Genomic DNA, 19,936 nt, shown 5'->3' with positions numbered 1-19,936 from the left:
AATTTCTCAGAAATGCCTGTTACGTTTTCCCTTCCCACGTCATGTTTCCTTTGCCTGCCTCCCTCTCAAGAATGACAGACTATAAAAGTATTTGTAAATTAGTTTGTTATTGAAGGAATCCAATGAGGGGAAAAATTCCAACAAGGACTAATTATATACATACATACACACCTATATCTAGTGCCACTCTTTTTAATGGTCAGGGTTTTTTTCATTTGCTATTAATGGGATGCACTCATTTCTAACCTTAAAACATGGGAAAAAATGATAAGATTGGATACAAATTTTTAAAGCTCTTACATATTATAGTGCTGGGTCACTTTAGAAATGCATAGCTAGAGAATGTCCACTGTGTTGAAAATGCACAAGAAATCTGGACAAAAGATGAGGATCGAACAAACAGGCTGTCACATAAAATGCTATTCATTAAGCAAAGTAAATGCTGCTTCAGTAGGATTCTCATTCTCTCTGTTTGCACATCTTCCAGCCACATTCTGATCTCAGTTAGAACTAAGTCAGTGGATACTAAGGGCAGATGTAATGGGGTAGAAATTGACCTTGTATGCTTAGCATATACTTGGTTTTGCTTTAAAGTGATATTTGGATTTTTTTTTTTAAATTTTGTATTAAACTGAGTGAATCATACTAACTATGCTGTTAAAATAAAAGATTCCAAGGTTTGCAAAAACATTGCAAAGGAAGAGATACCAAATCGAAAACCATTTCCTATCTAAAGAGAATAAAAATTCATAATGGGAAAACAGGTTATTTGGTTATCTAGGTAACTGAATTATAAATGTTTAAAAAAGAGCTGCAGACTTAAAAATTGAGAATCCAAGCTCAAGTTTCCTGCAGTTGGGTGGAAGAAGTCATCTCTTTCAAACAGATTGTGACTACATAGAGTAGCAGTCACAATGAGAAAACTGCAAATAGAACTTTCTGATTGGTCTTTATTTTATGAAAACTATATTTCATGAGTCTAAATTAAATTAAAAGCCTCTGCAGATTTCCCCATAGTAAATATTGCCCACGGCAAACCTGGTGCCTTGTAGTTATATCCAGTACTAGCATTTGTTTATAGTTAACAACAACATGCTATAGTTTTAGCATATTCTGTATATGGCAACAGAGAAAACTTTCAAAATAATTCTAGCATAAAAACCAGGAAGGCTGAATGAGTGAGCGTTTGCCTTCTACACCTCAGGACGCCCTGAGCTGAAGTTAAAAAGGCTAGGAATTGGATTTGAGAGCTCAATTCTGGACTATGTGGGGAAACCAGATTACACCAAAGAAGGTGAGCACAGGTGCAAGCACAGTGAGAAGCTGGGAGGTAACAAGTACAATGACTGGGTTTGCATGCATTCCATTAATCAAGAGGTAAAAGGTTTTAGTGTCTGAGTTTCCCAAGATCAGATCTTTTAAGTTTTAAAAACAAAGATAGCTCACCTGCCCATTTTTCCCCAGCTCCATTTCAACAATTGCAACAGGGGTGTTTATTTGATCGACGTGTCTTGACTGCGATTTCAAATCCACTCTCCAGTTCATGTTTTTCAAGGTGCTGTCCCACCTACTTTGATTTATCAGACTCTCTCGAATTTTTGTTCTGTGGTTTTTCCAAAATTTTGCAATGACTGCAGCCTGATCTGCTGTGATACCTCCCTGCTTTTTGGTTTGGGCAGTAAGAAAGGCCTCCAGCTGGTTCAAATCCATGTCTGCTGAAGCTACAGACTGGGGAGAAAAAAAAGAAAGAAAAGCCTGCTTGAATGTATTTTTTCACAATCTAAACAATCTACAAAAAGAGCACATCCATACGTTTTCAAACTTTTATGAAAGTCATTTTGTACAAGAATATTGTGGGCAAATCTAGGAACCCTGCAAAAGCCATTCAGTTGACTGTTGTGTGCAACTTTCTCCCTATTAATTACCCCCAAACTTTTACACCACATCATCTGGAGGGGCTTAGTCCCATAGGGAACAGTGGTGAAGAATTAGGTAGCACGTACAGAAACAGTGTGTTTGTGGAGGAAAGTTAGGGATAGTGGATGGGGGAGCGTGCAGTGTTTCCCCAATCAAGACTGAGACAGATGGAGAGAAACCCTGATTCACTAGAGTGCTTACATTACTGCCACAGTACCCTCAAAGCAGCTCAATCTCCACATCATAGGACAAGACATGGAGGTAGGTTTGCCCTCGTTTTGGAACCTGACCTGCATCTTCAAAGTACCCAGTAAAAAACAAGGCAAGCTATTCCATGTGTTATGTCCCAAAAATATTTCCACCTTCATTCCATGTAGTATTTAAAGGTATCCTCATGCTAATAATTATACACCTATGAACTAATTTTTAAACTTAACTAAGTATTATTCTGAAGTATCAGTGGATTCTGTTTCATATACTGTGTCTGTGTGCTACAAGGAAGCTCCATTTGGTTATTTAGTCCTCCTCTCAACACTGACAGAAATGATTATTCAAAAACTGTCTCTGATAGATGTCAAATCTGACTTTTTCTCCAATGATGATGATTCTAGAGCCTCAATTTTTCATTGTCTAACTGGGGGGGGGGGGGGGGGGAGGGGCATGGATCAGCATTCACATCACACTCCGCGTCAGTACCCGGCCCAGGCCGGGGAAGCTAATGATCCAACCAGCCGACCAAATTTGGTGATGAATCCTGGTCATGTGCCACATGAGGCACATTGCGCATACACTAAGACGACGACTGTTCAGACTGCCATAGCGTTTTCTCCTAACATTTAACCTAAGTTTTCTTTTCTGCATCTTAAAACAGTTACCTATTGTCTTGCCTTCAGTGACAAATGCATATAACTGATCCCTGTCTTCAAGATCATAGAATCAATTAGAGAATCATAAGACTGGAAGGGACCTCGAGAGATCATCTAGTCCAATTCCCTGTACTCATGTCGGACTAAGTATTATCGTTATGGAGATAAAGGAGGGAGTGAGACAAGACTAATAACCACTATCCTCAGTTTTTAACCTCTATTGATAGGTCTAATTTCCATGCCATTTTATTCTTGTTGCTCTACTATATATTCTAGGGGCAAAATCCTGGAAGGTGCTAAACACTGCTGATCCCACTGAAAATCCTTGGGAGTTGAGGTCTCTCAGCACCTTCCAGGATGAGACCTAATTTGTCCCTTTTAAAAACTGCACTACCCAAAACTGAACCAGTGCTCCTACTGGGGCCTATACAATGCGGAGAAGAAAGGAATAACAATCTTGTTCCAAAATTCTAATCCAGCTCAGATATTGATAGTTTGTGTGGTTTTGGACAAGTCACAAACTATGCATCTCCATCGGTAAAGTGAGGATAATAATTATGTACCCGGGAGAGGTACTGCAAACTAGTTAATATTTTGTAAAGCCCTTTGAATAAGTATTAATTTTCCCTTCCTCCCACCCCCTTTTCATCCTTAATAGTCTGGGATCAGAGGATAAGAGGGAGGGAGGTGTTGCCAGATGCTGGGACTGACCAACAGAGGATGGATCACTTGGTAATTGCCCTGTTCTGTTCATTCCTCTGAAGCACCTGGAATTAGCCACTGTCGGAAGACAGGATACTGGGTTAAATGAACCGCTGGTCTGACTCAGTATGGCCATTCTTATGTTCTTATGCTGCTCAGGCAGGGTTCATTACTTTCTTACAGATTGGCTGGGTGTAACAGTAGATGATTAAAAAAAATTAAACTAGATTGAAACTAACTAGACTGGCTGGCAAAAGAAATGAGAGGTTTATGTACAGCCCAATACAAGAAAGGGGGCACACGTTATAAAAAGTTCTGGATAATGACAGCAGCATTCTGCTACCCACAACACATACAGCCAATAACAGTATATGCTTACATCTAAGTATATACACCACATACTCCATTGCGTGTGTATTTTTCAGAAGAAAAACAAGTTGTATCCATAATGGGATTCTGTTTTGTCTGCTAGAATAGAAAGCATTTTTTCTGAAGCTTTCACAATTTTCTTTAAAGAAGGCAACTATACCACAGAATTCTCAAACTGGCCTAGTTGCTACCTCTTGTGTGATTTAAAGGCTTTTAAAATGAAAAAAAAAAAAAAAAAAAAAAAAAAATTAAAAAACCCTTCAATATGTCTAGTACACATCTCTAATACTTATTTCTCTAATGTGACCAATATTTGTGCAGACTTTGTTTGCTTTTATGGCAGAGATATTTATCTCAATTTACTCTAATGGTCCTGTAAGTGGAAAAAGAGTACCAGTCTTCATTTGCCAAAAGAAAAATTAGTTTCAAATGTCTTTTTTTTTTTTGCATGCAAAAGACTGTCAGTTAACAGGAGTGTGAAATATTTTCTATCATTTTATCAATATGAAAAATATCCTGTCTGCGCATATATGTGTTACCAGTTATCTGACATTTGTGCAAGTTGTGGGGAAAAATGGAGTAGGCCGGGAGAAAACCTATATAAACTTGATTATAGCAGCACAAATAAAGAGCAAGACCAACTTGAGATACAAGTTCATTCATTCAGCTATGCATAAAATTGGCTCCTGTTCTATTCCTCCTCAGACGCAGTAACATACATTACCGTGCACTGAACAAAGCAGGAGTCTTGTGGGAAAAAAAACGATGTGATCATGTAATGAAAGACTGCATCCTAATGCACATGCATATGTGGGCTAAAGTAAGGTTGCACAGGTAGCCTTAATACTGGGATTTCCTCACCTTCCTCCCACCTTCCTTCCTCACCTTCCTCCCATCCCCTCCTCCCATCCAAGCTTCTGCCCCCCTCCCCTGCATACGGCAACTCTCCCTGACCCCTGTACTTCACCTTTCTGCATTCCAGGCAGAGGACCATTAAGAGCACAGAAGGGAGTCTCCCTGCTCTCAGTTACTGTGTCTGGTGCCACAGCAGCTCATGGCAGTCAGGAAGCACAACTGCAGGGAAAGTCCTGCTCAGCCCCTGCTGCCCTGGAATGGAGCGTGTTCAGCATAGGTGGCGGATATAAAAGGCCTGGGGAGGTTAAGCCTCCCCTGGCGCAGCCACTGACGACCCGCTCCCGGATGCCTGGACCATGGCAGCCCCGCCTGCGCTCCGTCTCTTCCCCTCCTCTCCACCCCCCGCACCAGATGTCCGCGTTGCTCACCACGTCCCTCCTCTCCTCCACCCCCATGAGGCCCCCCCAGCCGCGATGTCCCTGAGGACGGTGGGGGGCCTCGCAGTGGAGGGGGGTGGAGAAGAGGAGTAACATGGCGGGCACCTCGCGGGGACAGGGTGGAGAAGAGGAAAGATGTGAAGAGCAGTGGCGGGGGGGGCGAGCGTGGAGGGGGTCTGGGGCAGAGCAGGGGTGGAGTGTGGGCGGGACTGTGGCGGAAGAGGCAGGGCCACAGGAGGAAGAGGTGGGACAGGGTGCTAGCCACCCAAAGGGGAAGCTTCACCTGCCGCCTATGATGTTCAGCTTATCTGTGGAGATGGTACTTGTGCAATCTGATTGACACACATGAGCGGATCTAACACCGGAGCTGTGTGGAGAACATGAAATGCAATTACCAGAGAATTCCAATATTTCAAAAGTTGGTTTGCTCCAGTTTGGAATAAAAACCAAACCAGCTCTATTTAACATGCTCCGTGCAGATGAACTCTTCAGAGAATTTAGCCGCTAAACTAACAAAACTATTGAGCAGGTACAAACAGATTTTTCAAAGGTTTATAACTTGACCAAATTTGGGCAAATTTTCATGCAGATAGCAAGAAACATATCACTGCTACCAGGGAGACTCCACTCTCTAACTCTGAGTTCCTGCTCCAAGACATGGAGGGGCTAGACCAGGGGTGGCCAACCTGAGCATGAGAAGGAGCCAGAATTTACCAATGAGTCACAGTAATATGTCAGCAGCCCCCCATCAGCTTCCCCCCCTTGTTTCCAGCGCCTCCCACCCACCAGCAGCCCTGCCAATCAGCTCCTCTCCCTCCCTCCCCGCACCTCCCGATCAGCTGTTTCGTGGTGTGCAGGAGGCTCTGGGGGGAGGGGGAGGAACGAGGGCATGGCAGGCTCAGGGGAGGGTGCGGGAAGGGGTGGAGTGGAGTGGGGGCCAGGCCTGTGGCAGAGCCAGAAGTTGAGCAGTGAGCACCTCCCGGCACATTGGAAAGTTGGTGCCTGTAGCTCCAACCCTGGAGTCGGTGCCTATACAAGGAGCCGCATATTAACTTCTGAAGAGCCGCATGTGGCTCCGGAGCCACAGGTTGGCCAGCCCTGGGCTAGACCTTCTCAACAAAACCATTGTGGGTAGGTAGGTAGATAGGTAGATAGATAGATAAAACATTTCCCCCAACCTGGTTCTCTGAAATGACCCAACTGCTTTAGATTAAACTTCTCCCCTACCACCCTGTCCCTTCCCCCATCAAAAAGAAAAGAAAATTATATTTTGGTTTGAGACAAGAAGACAGCTGGAAGTTCCAAAGAACCTGGCTCAGCAATTAAGGTGGCTGACAAGCCTTTGTTTTCTGTGGCATCTGAATTGTTCCTGCTACTTGTGCAATCCATTCTTTAAATATCCACAAACAATTTCATTGTCACTTCATTACCTACGGAGGAATGACAGTGGTTCAATTCTTGATCACTTTATTAAGTCTGAGTCAATGTTTTAATTTAAATTTGCTTCAAGACATGATTCTATTCATACTGTATGCAGAATCATTAACATTTATTTAAGTTATGGAGCTCTTACAGCAACCATTCTTAACAATGCCCATTCAGTAATCAACCAGAATACGGAAGTACACTGAATACTCTTTTTTGCAGTGTCTATGGACTAATCTTAAGTTAGGTTAGACGGTTTTAATTTTTAAACTAAAGATATCATCTTCATCCCTGATTGTGCAGTTTCCCCTCACCCTCTCATGTTTTGGGACTTATGATGATCATATAAGGTTCTGCTTATACCAGGATATTGACTAGTTGCTACCAACCTTCACCAACTGGTCCCCCCCCAAAACCAGTGATAAAAATGGCCTCACTGCCACCAAAAACAGTACAAACTCATTTCAGCAACATTACAGGAAATGTTCTTGAGACACAGTGGTGCTGAAGAATGCTTTCTTGCATTGGCTCTAGCAGTTAATTTTCAGTACTGGTTCAGGAGGATGCACTACTAATTACAGTCAATTTCCTAGTGTAGATGGAGCTTAAAGTGGAAGGAAGGTCAGGTTACCTTTCTCTAAAAGCATCAGGCAAGATATCTGACTTGATGATGAGGGTGTTCCAAAATAACACATCCTGGGTTCAGAGAATTAAAGATAGGGTGACCAGACAGCAAGTGTGAAAAATCAGGACAGGGGGTGGGGGGTAATAGGAGCCTATATAAGAAAAAGACCCAAAAATCGGGACTGTCCCTATAAAATCGGGATATCTGGTCACCCTAATTAAAGATGACAAGCAAAGGGAGAGGTAGGTGGAAGGGATCGGGATGGCTATACCTCTTTTGTTTATTAATGGAGTAAAGAAAACCAAAACGTTTCTCAAAAAAAGAAAGAAGAGTAGGGAGTGGGAAGGAGACTGAGGTGTGAGCTTGAGTTTCTGTTTTGTTTTTTTTAAACACACTCCCAAAAAGAAATGAGGGATTCAATTTGAGAAGGAAGAAACACAAACTGCTGAAAACTAAAAAGACTGCTGTTCATTTACAACAGCGAATGATAACAGATATTCAAGCATATGTCCCCCAACATATGTCCACTCAAAAATCATACATCATTAATCATGGAGTTTTTGGAGTAGGTGTTTATTCTTCCAATGGAATATCCTTTACAGAACTGACGTGTTTTAAAAAAACTACGCTCACTTTGCCAGTACTTCTTGCCAGGTTACACAATGGAATTAGACAAGTCTATACTTGTACAGGTCTTTCATACTCCAGGGAACCCAAAGTGAATTATATTAGCAAGTTTGAGAGGTTTTGCACAGGTGTAACTCCACTGAGTTTAACAGACTTATTACTGATTTATTCCAGAGTGAGATCAGAATGAGGTCCTTTAATTGTAAACTATATTTAAAGATAATGACTGAACATAATCACAGAAACACTTTGACCCTTCTAACTGACAGGCAGTAACATGATCTAGTGGATAATATACTGGAATAGAAATCAGGAGAGCTAAACTCTATTTCTATTCGTGTTATTCCTTGACTTTAGCAAAGCTTTTGATACGGTCTCCCACAGTATTCTTGCCAGCAAGTTAAAGAAGTATGGGTTTGATGAATGGACTATAAGGTGGATAAAAAGCTGGCTAGATTGTCAGGCTCAATGGGTAGTGATCAATGGCTCCTTGTCTAGTTTGCTTGGGCAGCCGGTATCAAGCAGAGTGCCCCAACGGTCGGTCCTGGGGCCAGTTTTGTTCAATATCTTCATTAATGATCTGGAGGATGGGGTGGAGTGCACCCTCAGCAAGTTTGCAGATAACACTAAACTAGGAGGAGTGGTAGATACACTGGAAGGTAGGGATAGGATACAGAGGGACCTAGACAAATTAGAGGATTGGGCCAAAAGTAATCTGATGAGGTTCAACAAGGATAAGTGCAGAGTCCTGCATTTAGGACGGAAGAATCCCATGCACTGCTATAGATTAGGGACCGAGTGGCTAGGCAGCAGTTCTGCAGAAAAGGACCTAGGGGGTACAGTGGACGAGAAGCTGGATATGAGTCAAGTGTGTGCCCTTGTTGCCAAGAAGGCGAACAGCATTTTGGACTGTATAAGTAGGAGCATTGCCAGCAGATCGAAGGACGTGATCATTCCCCTCTATTCGGCATTGGTGATGCCTCATCTGGAGTACTGTGTCCAGTTTTGGGCCCCACACTACAAAAAGATGTGGAAAAATTGGAAAGAGTCCAGTGGAGGGCAACAAAAATGATTAGGGGGCTGGAGCATATGACTTATGAGGAGAGGCTGAGGAAACTGGGATTATTTTGTCTGCAGAAGAGAAGAATGAGGGGGGGGCTTGATAGCTGCTTTCAACTACCTGAAAGGGGGTTCCAAAGAGGATGGATCTAGACTGTTCTCAGTGGTACCAAATGACAGAACAAGGAGTAATGGTCTCAAGTTGCAATGGAGGAGGTCTAGGTTGGATATTAGGAAACACTATTTCACTAGGAGGGTAGTAAAGTACTGGAATGGGTTACCTAGGGAGGTGGTGGAATCTCCTTCCATAGAGGTTTTTAAGGTCAGGCTTCACAAAGCCCTGGTTGGGATGATTTAGTTGGGGATTGGTCCTGCTTTGTGCAGGGGTTGAACTAGATGACCTCCTGAGGTCCCTTCCAACCCTGATATTCTATGATTCTGGCTCTACTGTGTGACCTTGGGCAAGTCACTTTACCTATCTGTGCCTCTGTTTCTCATTTCCCCTTCCAGCTTTTTGTCTGTCTTGTCTATTTCAATTGAAAGCTCATGGAGGCAGGATATGTCTTCTTAACATGTTTGGTCAGCACCTAGATAATGCAGTCTCCCCCGCTCAGATGGGGTATGTAGATGCTATAAATACAAATGCAAACAATAACAAAGTCAGAAAATATTTTTTATTTTGACTAAGTAGAATTTTAGAGCTCATAGAAGCAAGAGTCCAAAATCCTGCTCATACTACAAAAATGCTACTAAATTACAACACTGCAATAATCAATATGGTCAAAACACTATTTAGTGTTGCAGGAGGCTGTGATTTTCAAAGCCACGTAATGCATTTAGTCACACAACTTCCATTAGTTTCTGAATTTACTGTGATTAAAGAACACCCTACACTGCAAGGCCACACTGCTTTAACTTGTCAGGCACTACCATGTTGTAACTGGGTCCCGCAACACAATGACTTTTTCTCGTGGAGATGGGACCCTATTGCAGTATCTTGACCTTGATACAGGCAAGCACTGTGCAAACTTTGCCCACATAGCCTCATCAATGGCTCTACACTGACTGAGCGTACTCCTGCCTACCAGGGGCCTCTGTTGAGCAGACACTGTCCCAAATTTTGCAGTTCTGTGATGTACATAAATGAGGAATAAGATAAAACTAAGCCATGTGAAAAATATTTATCCTGGCTCTGAACTCCAATTTCTGGGGTTAAAACACTCAGCGTGCTGCTGACCCTGCGCATGGACTATGTTTACATAAAATACTTACTATTCCAATAGAAACGATGTTTTTATTATTAAACCACCAGCATGAGGGCAGGAAAGAAGTCCGTTAACAATGGGCTAAATCATACTCACTTTATTCATGTGAGTAATCTCATTTAAACTTGCATGACTATTTACCTAAGCAAGTAAGAAGAACAAGATCTGACGAATGTATTACAATGGCATTCCCATTCTGCCATTGTTTTGTGAGCAGATTATGCAAATTTTCACAGGTGCAGTGACCTTCTGCTACAGATTTTAAAATGTAAATTATATTAAAATCAGATGTTTTAAATATAAATTGTTTATAGAAAGCATTTGCACTATATTATGAGAATTCAAATTCCTGTCCTGGCTAGGTTTCTTTCTAGAGAACAAACAATTGTATACTAACAACAACAAATAGTTTCTTCATAGTTTTTTTCCTTTAATTCATCTTCAGCATATTTCCATTAACTCTTAAAATAAATCAGCCAATAAAAATGTTACTTCAAATACCATTTCCTTAATGGAATATATTTGATAATCTGGAGAGGTTGGAATTTGTCTAATTTTCATTAGAACCATGAGACATGTGCTCTGGTATGCACAGCAGGAAATACAGATTTAAATTCATTATCTTTTCTGAGAAATAGAGTCCGACAAGCATGTAATAACAACGAAAAACAATTGGTAAAATCCAGTGGGAAAACACCCTTAGTTTCCAGAAACAAAACTTTACTTGTCAACAGTTATGGCAGGGTTCCAAGAATTTGCCATGGCAAGACCTGCAGGCATTGTCTTTAACTAACCCTCAAAACTGCAGATTGCTGCCAGTTTTTAGCACAATGAAATCAAAGGCACATAGAAACAAAAACAATTCAGTACCATGTACTATATTAATAACTTGCCTCATTGGATTTCTTGTCAGCAAGGGTGGGAGGTGGTTGTTTTGTCACAAATAGTTTAATGATGATTCTCCTAGAAATATAACCTTTAAAAACTTTTTAAGGCATCATAAATTCAGCACATGCTGGGAGAGCATGACCAAATTCAGAGATAAGTAACTAGATGCAGCTCCATACCCTTTAATGGAGCTGCACCAACTCACATTAGCTCTGAATGTGGCCCAGTATGTCAAAATACTTCCATACTTCTACATACAGTTAATCCCTATTAATATTAAGCAATTACACATCTCCTTCATTAAGTTTTTTGAAATAGGATATTTGTTGGATTTAGAGCCAACACTGGACCAAGCCGTGCCTTCATTTAGGGCATGCAGTCTCAATACTACTTGTGTCTGTACTACATGTGGGGGGAAAGCAGGAGAATTAGCTGTAGGATCCAGCTAGTCTTCACTATCCTTCTGCACAGTCAAACCAGGTGCCCAGCACTGTCATATATGTTCTGGCGTCAACAGGAGTTTCAGTCAGGAGAAATATCACAGGATTTCTCCATATGCAGATATCTTCTCTCATCTCTCCAATCCTGTATTTCCACCCCAGATTCTCTCCCACGGTTGCTAATACAGCCATCTTCATTACATTGAGCTGTTTCCCATAGATGTGCTCTGAATGTTAGTCAAGTTCATTTTCCCAAGTTTCCCACGATACAGAGGCGGTTTTCAAATATTTGGCAGGTTGTGCCTCATGTAAATTATTTATTTGAGCGTAACAGCTTTCTTAAGAGAGTCAGCATTAAGGCAAATTAGATGCAATGGCCTGTCCATCCCCTTTTTCTTACCTTGTGAATGTGGCAAATGACCCCCTGAATAAAAAGCGAACATCTTATTCAGAAATCACAACACACTTAATCAACCTAGTAGGTTTTTAAACTGTTCTCTTGTTTTTTTAATCCATTGGGGGTATTACAATTAAAGGTTTACTTTATTCTATTTCTACAGTAGCTCACAAAATTGTTTTGATTTGTTCCCTTACTGAGCTGTGATTCATGTTTAAAAGTGAAAAGAAAAGGCGTTTATTTGCAGGGAAGAACGGATTTTTTAGATAACTACAATGAAATACATGTCAGGTTTGCCACCAGTAAATTCGAAAGGCATATCATCACTTAATGCTCAGAAGTTTTTCTAGAGAATAAGATTGTTTGGAATCTTTTTTTTTTATCCTGATTTATACAGCTATTTGATCATGGAAAGAGAGATTGCCCTGGTTACATCACTGGATATTCAATGGATGTGTATGCGCAAATTTTTTTTCTTCAAGTTGTTCTGGTTTCTTTAACCTTCCAAAAGAAGAGGTTACACAGGCTGCAGAGCGGCAAGGTGGATAACTAACTTCTGTTAACTACCAAGATCTGTAAGCATTTCTGAAATTTCAGACAAAAATAGCCCCATTACACCTTTCCTGCCTTTCTAATCGTCAGGGCCGGCTCTGGCTTTTTTGCTGCCCCAGGCAAAAAAGCCGCCGGCCGCCCCTCCTACCCCCCCGCGGGGGGAGGGCGGCCAGAGCCCCCGGGGGAGGGCGGCGAGCCCCGGCGGGGGCTCCGCTCTCCCCCCGGCGGCCAGAGCGCAGGGAGCAGGGCGGCGAGAGGGCGGCGAGCCCCAGCCGGGGGGAGGGCGCCGGGGGGAGGGCGCCGGGGGGAGGTCCGTGAGCCCGGCCGTGGCCCCGCTCTCCCCGGGGGCCGGAGCACCGCGCCGCCCCCCTCCAGGTGCCGCCCCAAGCACGAGCTTGGTAGGCTGGTGCCTGGAGCCGGCCCTGCTAATCGTATTACTAAGTATGATTTCATACACACTCCTTACAATAGTCCCCATCTCTGCATGGGGAAGAAAACAAATCCTTTCCCACATATCACTGCTATCCTTCCCTACTCTTCCACTTTCTCAATGTAGCTGATAATTACTCCTCCATAACCTTCTAATGCATGGTTATTTATTTATTTATTTATTTGGACTCCTTAACCTGAAGCTTTTCACTGATTATTATTATTATTTTTTTTTAATGTTAACACTAGATCATAATACTGTTGCTGTCTGGATTGACTCACACAGGCTGAGACATTTTTAGGTCAAGACTAGCCCGCAACTGAATGCGAAAGAACTTGCTATTATATTTAAAAATCCTCTGAAGTGGCCACATTTTTCTCCATCCTGCCTCTACCATCAGTCTGTCTTGCATTTCTGACAGTTTTAAACTGGCACTTCAGGAAAGCAGTGCCCCCTAAAGTTACCCACTTCAGGAAGTGCCAATTCACTGTGACATGAAGAGTTGTTTTGGTGACAGAGGAGGGAAGAAGGACTGATTAAAATAGACAACCACCAGGTGAACAACAATCTGAGACCCTCTGCTGTGGTCACAAATAGTATTTCCTGCAAACCTACCAATCAAGACTCAAAACTGTAGCAAAAAATAAAATTTTCTTTAAATGAAGGATGAGTCCCTATGGCTTATCTGTTTGGATCAACTTAAAGTTCCTCTTATGTGCTTTGCACCAAATGATCAACAATTAAAAACAGAATGCTCCCCACCTACTACTAAGGCTAATTATAGCTAGGTCTCTACAAATGCTGTCTGCATATTTGGTGAAAAGTTTAAGGAGAGAGCTTTCCTGAGAGGACATAAACTATGGACAGGTGAGAGACAGAGCATGCGTGCGCAAACGAAGGGAGAGAAAAATGAAATGCACATACATACTGAACAGTTATTACTGTTAGGGTCACAAATGAGGATGTTAAAATTTGAAATGCTTTGTCTATCCGAGATAGTACTCAACTGAGCAATCGCCATAAACTTAATTTCTAGCTTTGCTATCAGTTCTCCCACAGTTTACATCGATCTCCAGTGACAGCTTAAGAGAGGGTTTTGTGCTGCATTCCCACTATTTCTATAATGTATATGCTGTACATGGGTGACTGGTTCCCACAGCCATTTTATTTATTAAAAAATGGAAACACTATTTCTATGGTTCTGTATAACCAGAGGACATATTTTCTGTAGACCTTTTAAAATCATATTATACTATATGATTCAGTCCAAAACTATTTATAGTTCAATATTCCCCATCCCCATGGAGGAGCTATATTTGAGATTTAAAATATTAAACAAATTGAGACCATTTGTAGCACTACCTCTTAAAAATGAAGGGAAGGCAGAGATAAAATGCACAAGAGCAAAAACAGATTTAGACAGAGCAGAAGAAACACCGGGTGAGAGACAGAAGAAAACTCTAGGGAACGAACTGAGAGTTGGGAAGTGACAGCGAGAGGAAGCAGTGGAGCTTGCTATATGATCTGTCTTGCTCCAAAAAGGTCATGTGACTGCCCTTACTTCTCCTTCCCTCTCTCCTCCTTGAGAAATAAAATAATAAACACTCCATTTATCAGGTTTCTCCAAGCATTTCGGGGAAATTACTTGCTGCTCTGGACTGCTGCTCAATGTCTAATCTGGTTTCACTCAGTACAGCTAAAAATAGAAGTTAGGTCAGCTCATATTTTGAAGACATGAGGGAAAGGAAGTTTTACTCCTCTCTAAATTTATCATGAGGCAGTGATTAATTGGGGTCATTCTTGGAAATTATTACTGTGTTATTTTGCATGTTAGTGTTCTCCCAACAAATGAAACTGGACAAAGTATAAGCTCCTACATAGTGATTTCCTCTCTGTTACTTAAATCACAGCAAAGACAATGAACAAACACTTCATTTTCCTGCATCCTTCAATCATTGTCAATTCTTGCTCAAAGCACCTCATCAGTCAGGACAGGAAATTAACTCTCCATCTTTGCCACTCAAGGTGTTCTAGGGTGACCAGATCACCCAAGACAAATATCGGGACGCGGGGGGGGGGAGGGGGGAGCGTGGCGGGGGGCGGGGCCAAAAAAAAAAAAAACCCTTCCTCCGCAAGCGCTGGAGGGAGGCCCGGGAGATGCAGGGGAAGCGCGGGGCCGGGGTGAGTAAGAGTCCGGCCTGGCCCCGAGCAGGCAGGACTCAGTTGGGTGGTAGGGCGAGGAGGGGGCGGCCCATGGGGCCAGGCGGCGGCTGTTCTCACCCCCGGCCAGCGGGACTCGGGAGCAGCCGCTGCTGCAGCTCCCACTGCCGCGGGGGAGGAAGCGGCCATGGCGCTCCGCGGCTGCGGCTCTGGCGCCCCCGAACCCGGGCCTGCTGCGGGGACCCAGCAGCGCACACGCTGCGCCCAGCCCCTGGCCAGTCGCGTCTGGGCTGCTGCCCAGCTGGTGCTATCCCGCGGCGGCCCCGGAGTGGGGGCAGCAGGCCCCAGCCCCCCTGTCCCGCTCGGGTCCCGCAGGGGAACGAACGGGGCTGGGCTGCCGATGCCTCCGCCCCGGGGCCGCCGCGGGATAGCACCAGCTGGGCAGCAGCCCAGACGCGACCGGCCAGGGGCTGGGCCCAGAGTGCGCGCTGCTGGGTCCCCGCAGCAGGCCCCGGCTCAGGGGGTTCGGGGGCGCCAGAGCCGCGGAGCACCATGGCCGCTTCCTCCCCCGCCCTGGCAGTGGGAGCTGCAGCAGCGGCTGCTCCCGAGTCCCGCTGGCCGGGGGGACAACAACAGCCGCCGCCTGGCCCCGCGGGCCGCCCCCCTCCTCGCCCTACCACCCAACTGAGTCCTGCCTGCTCGGGGCCAGGCCGGACTGTTACTCACCCCGGCCCCGCGCTTCCCCTGCGTCTCCCGGGCCTCCCTCCAGCGCTTGTGGAGGGAGGGGGAATGGTGAGCCCGGGGAAGAGGCGGGGATTCGGGGAGGGAGCCAATGGGGGAGGAGTCGGGGCGGGGGGGGGGGGGGGGTGCGAGCACTTCCGGGCTCTAGGCTCCGGGGCATTTCCTTGTTTGTCCAGTGTCCCGACCGCATGTCGGTCGGGACGTGAGACAAACAAGGAAATATCGGGACGGTCCCGATAAAATCGGGACGTCTGGTCACCCTAAGGTGTTCAGCTTTCTAAAAAGAAGAACACGTCTGCTAGAGACCACCTTCCCAACTCAAAAGGCTGCTGATCATATTTTAAATAGAGTTATAGGCTGCAAGTGAGATCAGGCCATCAATCAACGCAGCTATAATTGCAACCAACTACCATCACCAGAGCGCAACAATCCATTCCTCCTCTAGTACCTTCAAGCTCCTATCAGTCATGTTGACATACATCATGCTATGGAGCCAATTCTGGCTCCCTATCCGGCTTTCCCACATTCTGCATCTGTATAGCTCTGGGCAACAGCCAGCGCACTGCTAATCAGTTGGGAATGGGACAGGAAGAAAGGAGGAGTTCTTGTAGGTGCTACCATCATCATCTTCAGCCTGAAGCTGCCACCTTCCATAGCAATTGAGAGGTCAGAAAGCAAGAGGAGACAAAGAGAAAATATGGGGGATTGGAGAGGAAGAGAGCAAACAAATGGAAATAAGAGGGAAGGGAGAGCATGAAGGAAGAAAACAAGGTGTTGAGCAAAACTGTGTGTGTGAGTGGGGGGGGGGAATTTGTTGTATTGTATTATCACTTCTATACAGACTTTACTAAAGACACTCTACATATACACACACACACACAGAGAGAGAGGAACTAATTCTTGTGTCCAGGCAAGCTGGGCTCCAGAAAGGCTGCAAAGGTGCAGTGGGGTAAAAGGTAGCTTTAAGCCACATATGCTTTCCCCGATGCTCAGAGCTACTGCAGCCTGTTAGCCCCCCTGTGTAACATGTACCCCTGAAGCTGTTCTTCTACCCTACACCCACTAGTTATGTTATCCGGGCTTGTTGGAGTAAGCAGTATTCCAGCCATGTCACATACTGGGTCAGGAGATCTTGAGGGGAGTGATGAACAGGGGCGGCTCCAGGCACCAACGCACCAAGCGTGTGCCTGGGGCAGCAAGCTGCGGGGGGCGGCCTGCCAGTTGCCGTGAGGCCAGAGCAGGGGACAGGACGTGGCCCACTGTATGTGTAAAATAAGTATTAGTATTTCTTAGAAATTACAGCACTGTAATAAATTCTAAGAAACATTTAAAAGAAAGTTAATATTGTGAAGAAAGATTGTGAAGCGTCAGTACAATCAGCTGAAGGAAGATTGCAGTCGAGCGTAAGCAGAGAGTGTCCTTAATAAAGCCTGTATAGAAGTGATAATACAATAAGCAATAACGCAAATATTTTTACTTGTTACCTGTCTAGCCTTGACTTTCTATAGATCTATAAAGTGCCATGCACACTTATAAATAATAAGTTGCTGGCCTTTGCTTTGAGAATGTGAATCTCAAAGAACAGGTGGTTTTGGTCCTTGCACTTAAAAAATGCCTCTGGGTAAGAATTTCCAAACCACTTGATGCTGGATAGAATCTTAACTAACTATTCTTAGATGGGTCCTTTCACATAATATCTGAGCATACGAGATTTTTACCTGCCTCAGAATAGCCAATAACTTGATGGTTGGAGCACTCACTGGGGATGTGGGAGGTCCAGATTCAAGAGCCTGCTATGTCTGATTTCAAGCATGAACTTATATTATTAAAAGAGTTAAAATAAATTCTAATCATTCATCGTAATGATTAAATCTTTAAAAAAAACACTTTACCTCACATATTACAATAAACAAACAAGCAGCAGCCATTCTGACTTTAATGAAGCTCATCCAGAAACAGAGGGATACATTCAAGATGAATCTTAGGTCTGGACTACACTACAGATCTATATCAGCCTAACTATGTCGCTCCGGGATGTGAACATTCCACACCCTGAGCGATGTAGTTATACCGACTTAACCCCAATGTAGACAGCGCTATGTCGGTGGGAGAGCATCTCCCACAGATAAGCTACCGCCTCTTGGGGAGGTGGATTAACAATGTTGATGGGAGAGCTCTCTCCCGTTGGCATAGAACATCTTATTTAAAGCACTGCAGCTGAGCCAATGCAGCGTTTTAAGTGTAGACTTGCCCTCAGTTTTAAAAAGAGACGCAAATGTCTCAGCGGAATGAAATCTTTTCCAATTACTCTAAAAAAGCAGCCTGATTTCACAGCTGTCTCATGAACGAGAATGGACAGAATCCATATCCCACATCTGACTTTTTTTGAAATTCCCAAGTCAAAACGACAGATCCAGTCCCACAGCACTTGTTAACTTATCACCAACAGTAACCTTATAGACTACAACTAATAAAGACGTATAAAAAGGAATCATTTTAATTTTCATAAATACCCTAAAAAAAAAGAAAATGGAGAGCTAACAGCCATTACATCATATATACTTTAACACATTCGATAGTAAAGCAACTTTACTCTCAATCTTTAGCTAGTTTAAACTTTCAAAGCCAAAGCATATGTATTAAAAACAAATACACCTCTACCTCGATATAAAGCTGTCCTCGGGAGCCAAAAAAATCTTACCGCATTACAGGTGAAACCGCGTTATAGCGATCTTGCTTTGATCCACCGGAGTGCACAGTCCCCGTCTCCCCCACCCCCCGGAGCATTGCTTTACCGCATTATATCCGAATTCATGTTATAGCGGGTCACGTTATATCGGGGTAGAGGTGTATTTCCACCCTTTAAGTTTTCTCAATGGTGACTGAATTAGATAACAATCCTTGCATACAAAAAAAATCAATGAAGAAAGTTGTCACTTAATGTCAAACTTCTGAATGAGAGAGGGTACCCAAAAAAGATCCAGATAATAATAAAAGATGTTTACAACTTAAGAGTACAACACTTAGCTCTACAGTGTGTGTGTGCGCGTGTGTGTGTGTGTGCGCGTGCGTGTGTGTGTGCGCGTGCGTGTGTGTGTGCGCGTGCGTGTGTGCGCGTGCGTGTGTGTGCGCGTGCGTGTGTGTGCGCGTGCGCGTGCGTGCGCGTGCGTGTGCGCGTGCGTGTGTGTGCGCACGTGTGCGTGTGCGCGTGCGTGTGTGTGCGTGTGCGTGTGTGTGTGTGTGCGCGTGCGCGTGTGTGCGCGTGCGCGTGCGTGTGTGCGCGTGCGTGTGTGCGCGCGTGTGTGTGTGTGTGCGCGCGCGTGTGTGTGCGCGCGTGTGTGTGTGTGTGAGAGTGTGTGCGCGTGTGTGTGAGAGTGTGTGCGCGTGCGTGTGTGTGTGTGTGTGCGCGTGCGCGTGCGTGTGTGCGCGTGCGTGTGTGCGCGCGCGTGTGTGTGTGTGTGCGCGTGTGTGTGTGCGCGCGTGTGTGTGTGTGTGAGAGTGTGTGCGCGTGTGTGTGAGAGTGTGTGCGCGTGCGTGTGTGTGCGTGTGCGCGCGTGCGTGTGCGCGTGCGTGTGCGCGTGTGAGCGCGAGAGAGAGATTATATATATGGAATCATAGACAGATATCATCATCCGATTATTTTATCCAAAGTGACAGGAAAAACCCAAAATAAGAAGAAACCGTACTGTGATATTGGCAGGTCAAATCTTTCCGGCTCTGGATAAGACTTATTTCATAGCGCTGGGAATTCTATGAGAGAGGCAGGTAGGAGTTTCATATATTACTGTGTTTTAAAATAATCTGACAGTAGAACCCTCCTCACGCTTGAGCTCAATAAAAACAGCAAGAGAAAAATGACAAAATCCTCTTGCTTCTAAAGGGAAAGTGCATCCTGAGACGTGTTTAATGAGGTATTTCAACCACCAAGCAGCTCAACCATCATCTTTCCGAGACAAGAGCTGTAAAGCTTTATCCCTTGGAGGCCAAGCTAGGGAAGGGCTGAAGAAGAATAGCGAGGATATAGATAAAGGCAAAGAATTCCACTCCTCATTCTCTCCAACATGGCGGAGACACTAGAGTTTAATCACCTTATCTATGTAATGCCAAAGGTGTGATTGACTCTTTAGAGACAAACAAAAGGGTGTGGTCCCTGCCACAGAAGAGCTTTTGATGTTTATCAC

At 44.2% G+C, this 19,936-nt stretch overlaps 1 protein-coding gene across 1 annotated transcript in view; it reads right to left on the bottom strand.

Annotated features, from left to right (window-relative positions):
- Window positions 1-19,936, bottom strand: part of COMMD1 (copper metabolism domain containing 1) — a 121,808-nt gene that overhangs the window by 77,600 nt on the left and 24,272 nt on the right. The window contains exon 2 of the mRNA XM_054022074.1: window positions 1,447-1,728. Coding sequence (XP_053878049.1) covers window positions 1,447-1,728 — 282 coding nt within the window. The remainder of the gene's footprint in view (window positions 1-1,446; window positions 1,729-19,936) is intronic.

The sequence above is a fragment of the Malaclemys terrapin genome, chromosome 3 (genome assembly GCF_027887155.1).
Source record: "Malaclemys terrapin pileata isolate rMalTer1 chromosome 3, rMalTer1.hap1, whole genome shotgun sequence".
Lineage (NCBI taxonomy): Eukaryota > Metazoa > Chordata > Testudines > Emydidae > Malaclemys > Malaclemys terrapin.
The sequence above is the reverse complement of the archived record's forward strand: the minus strand, read 5'-3'. Positions and strand labels throughout refer to the sequence as shown.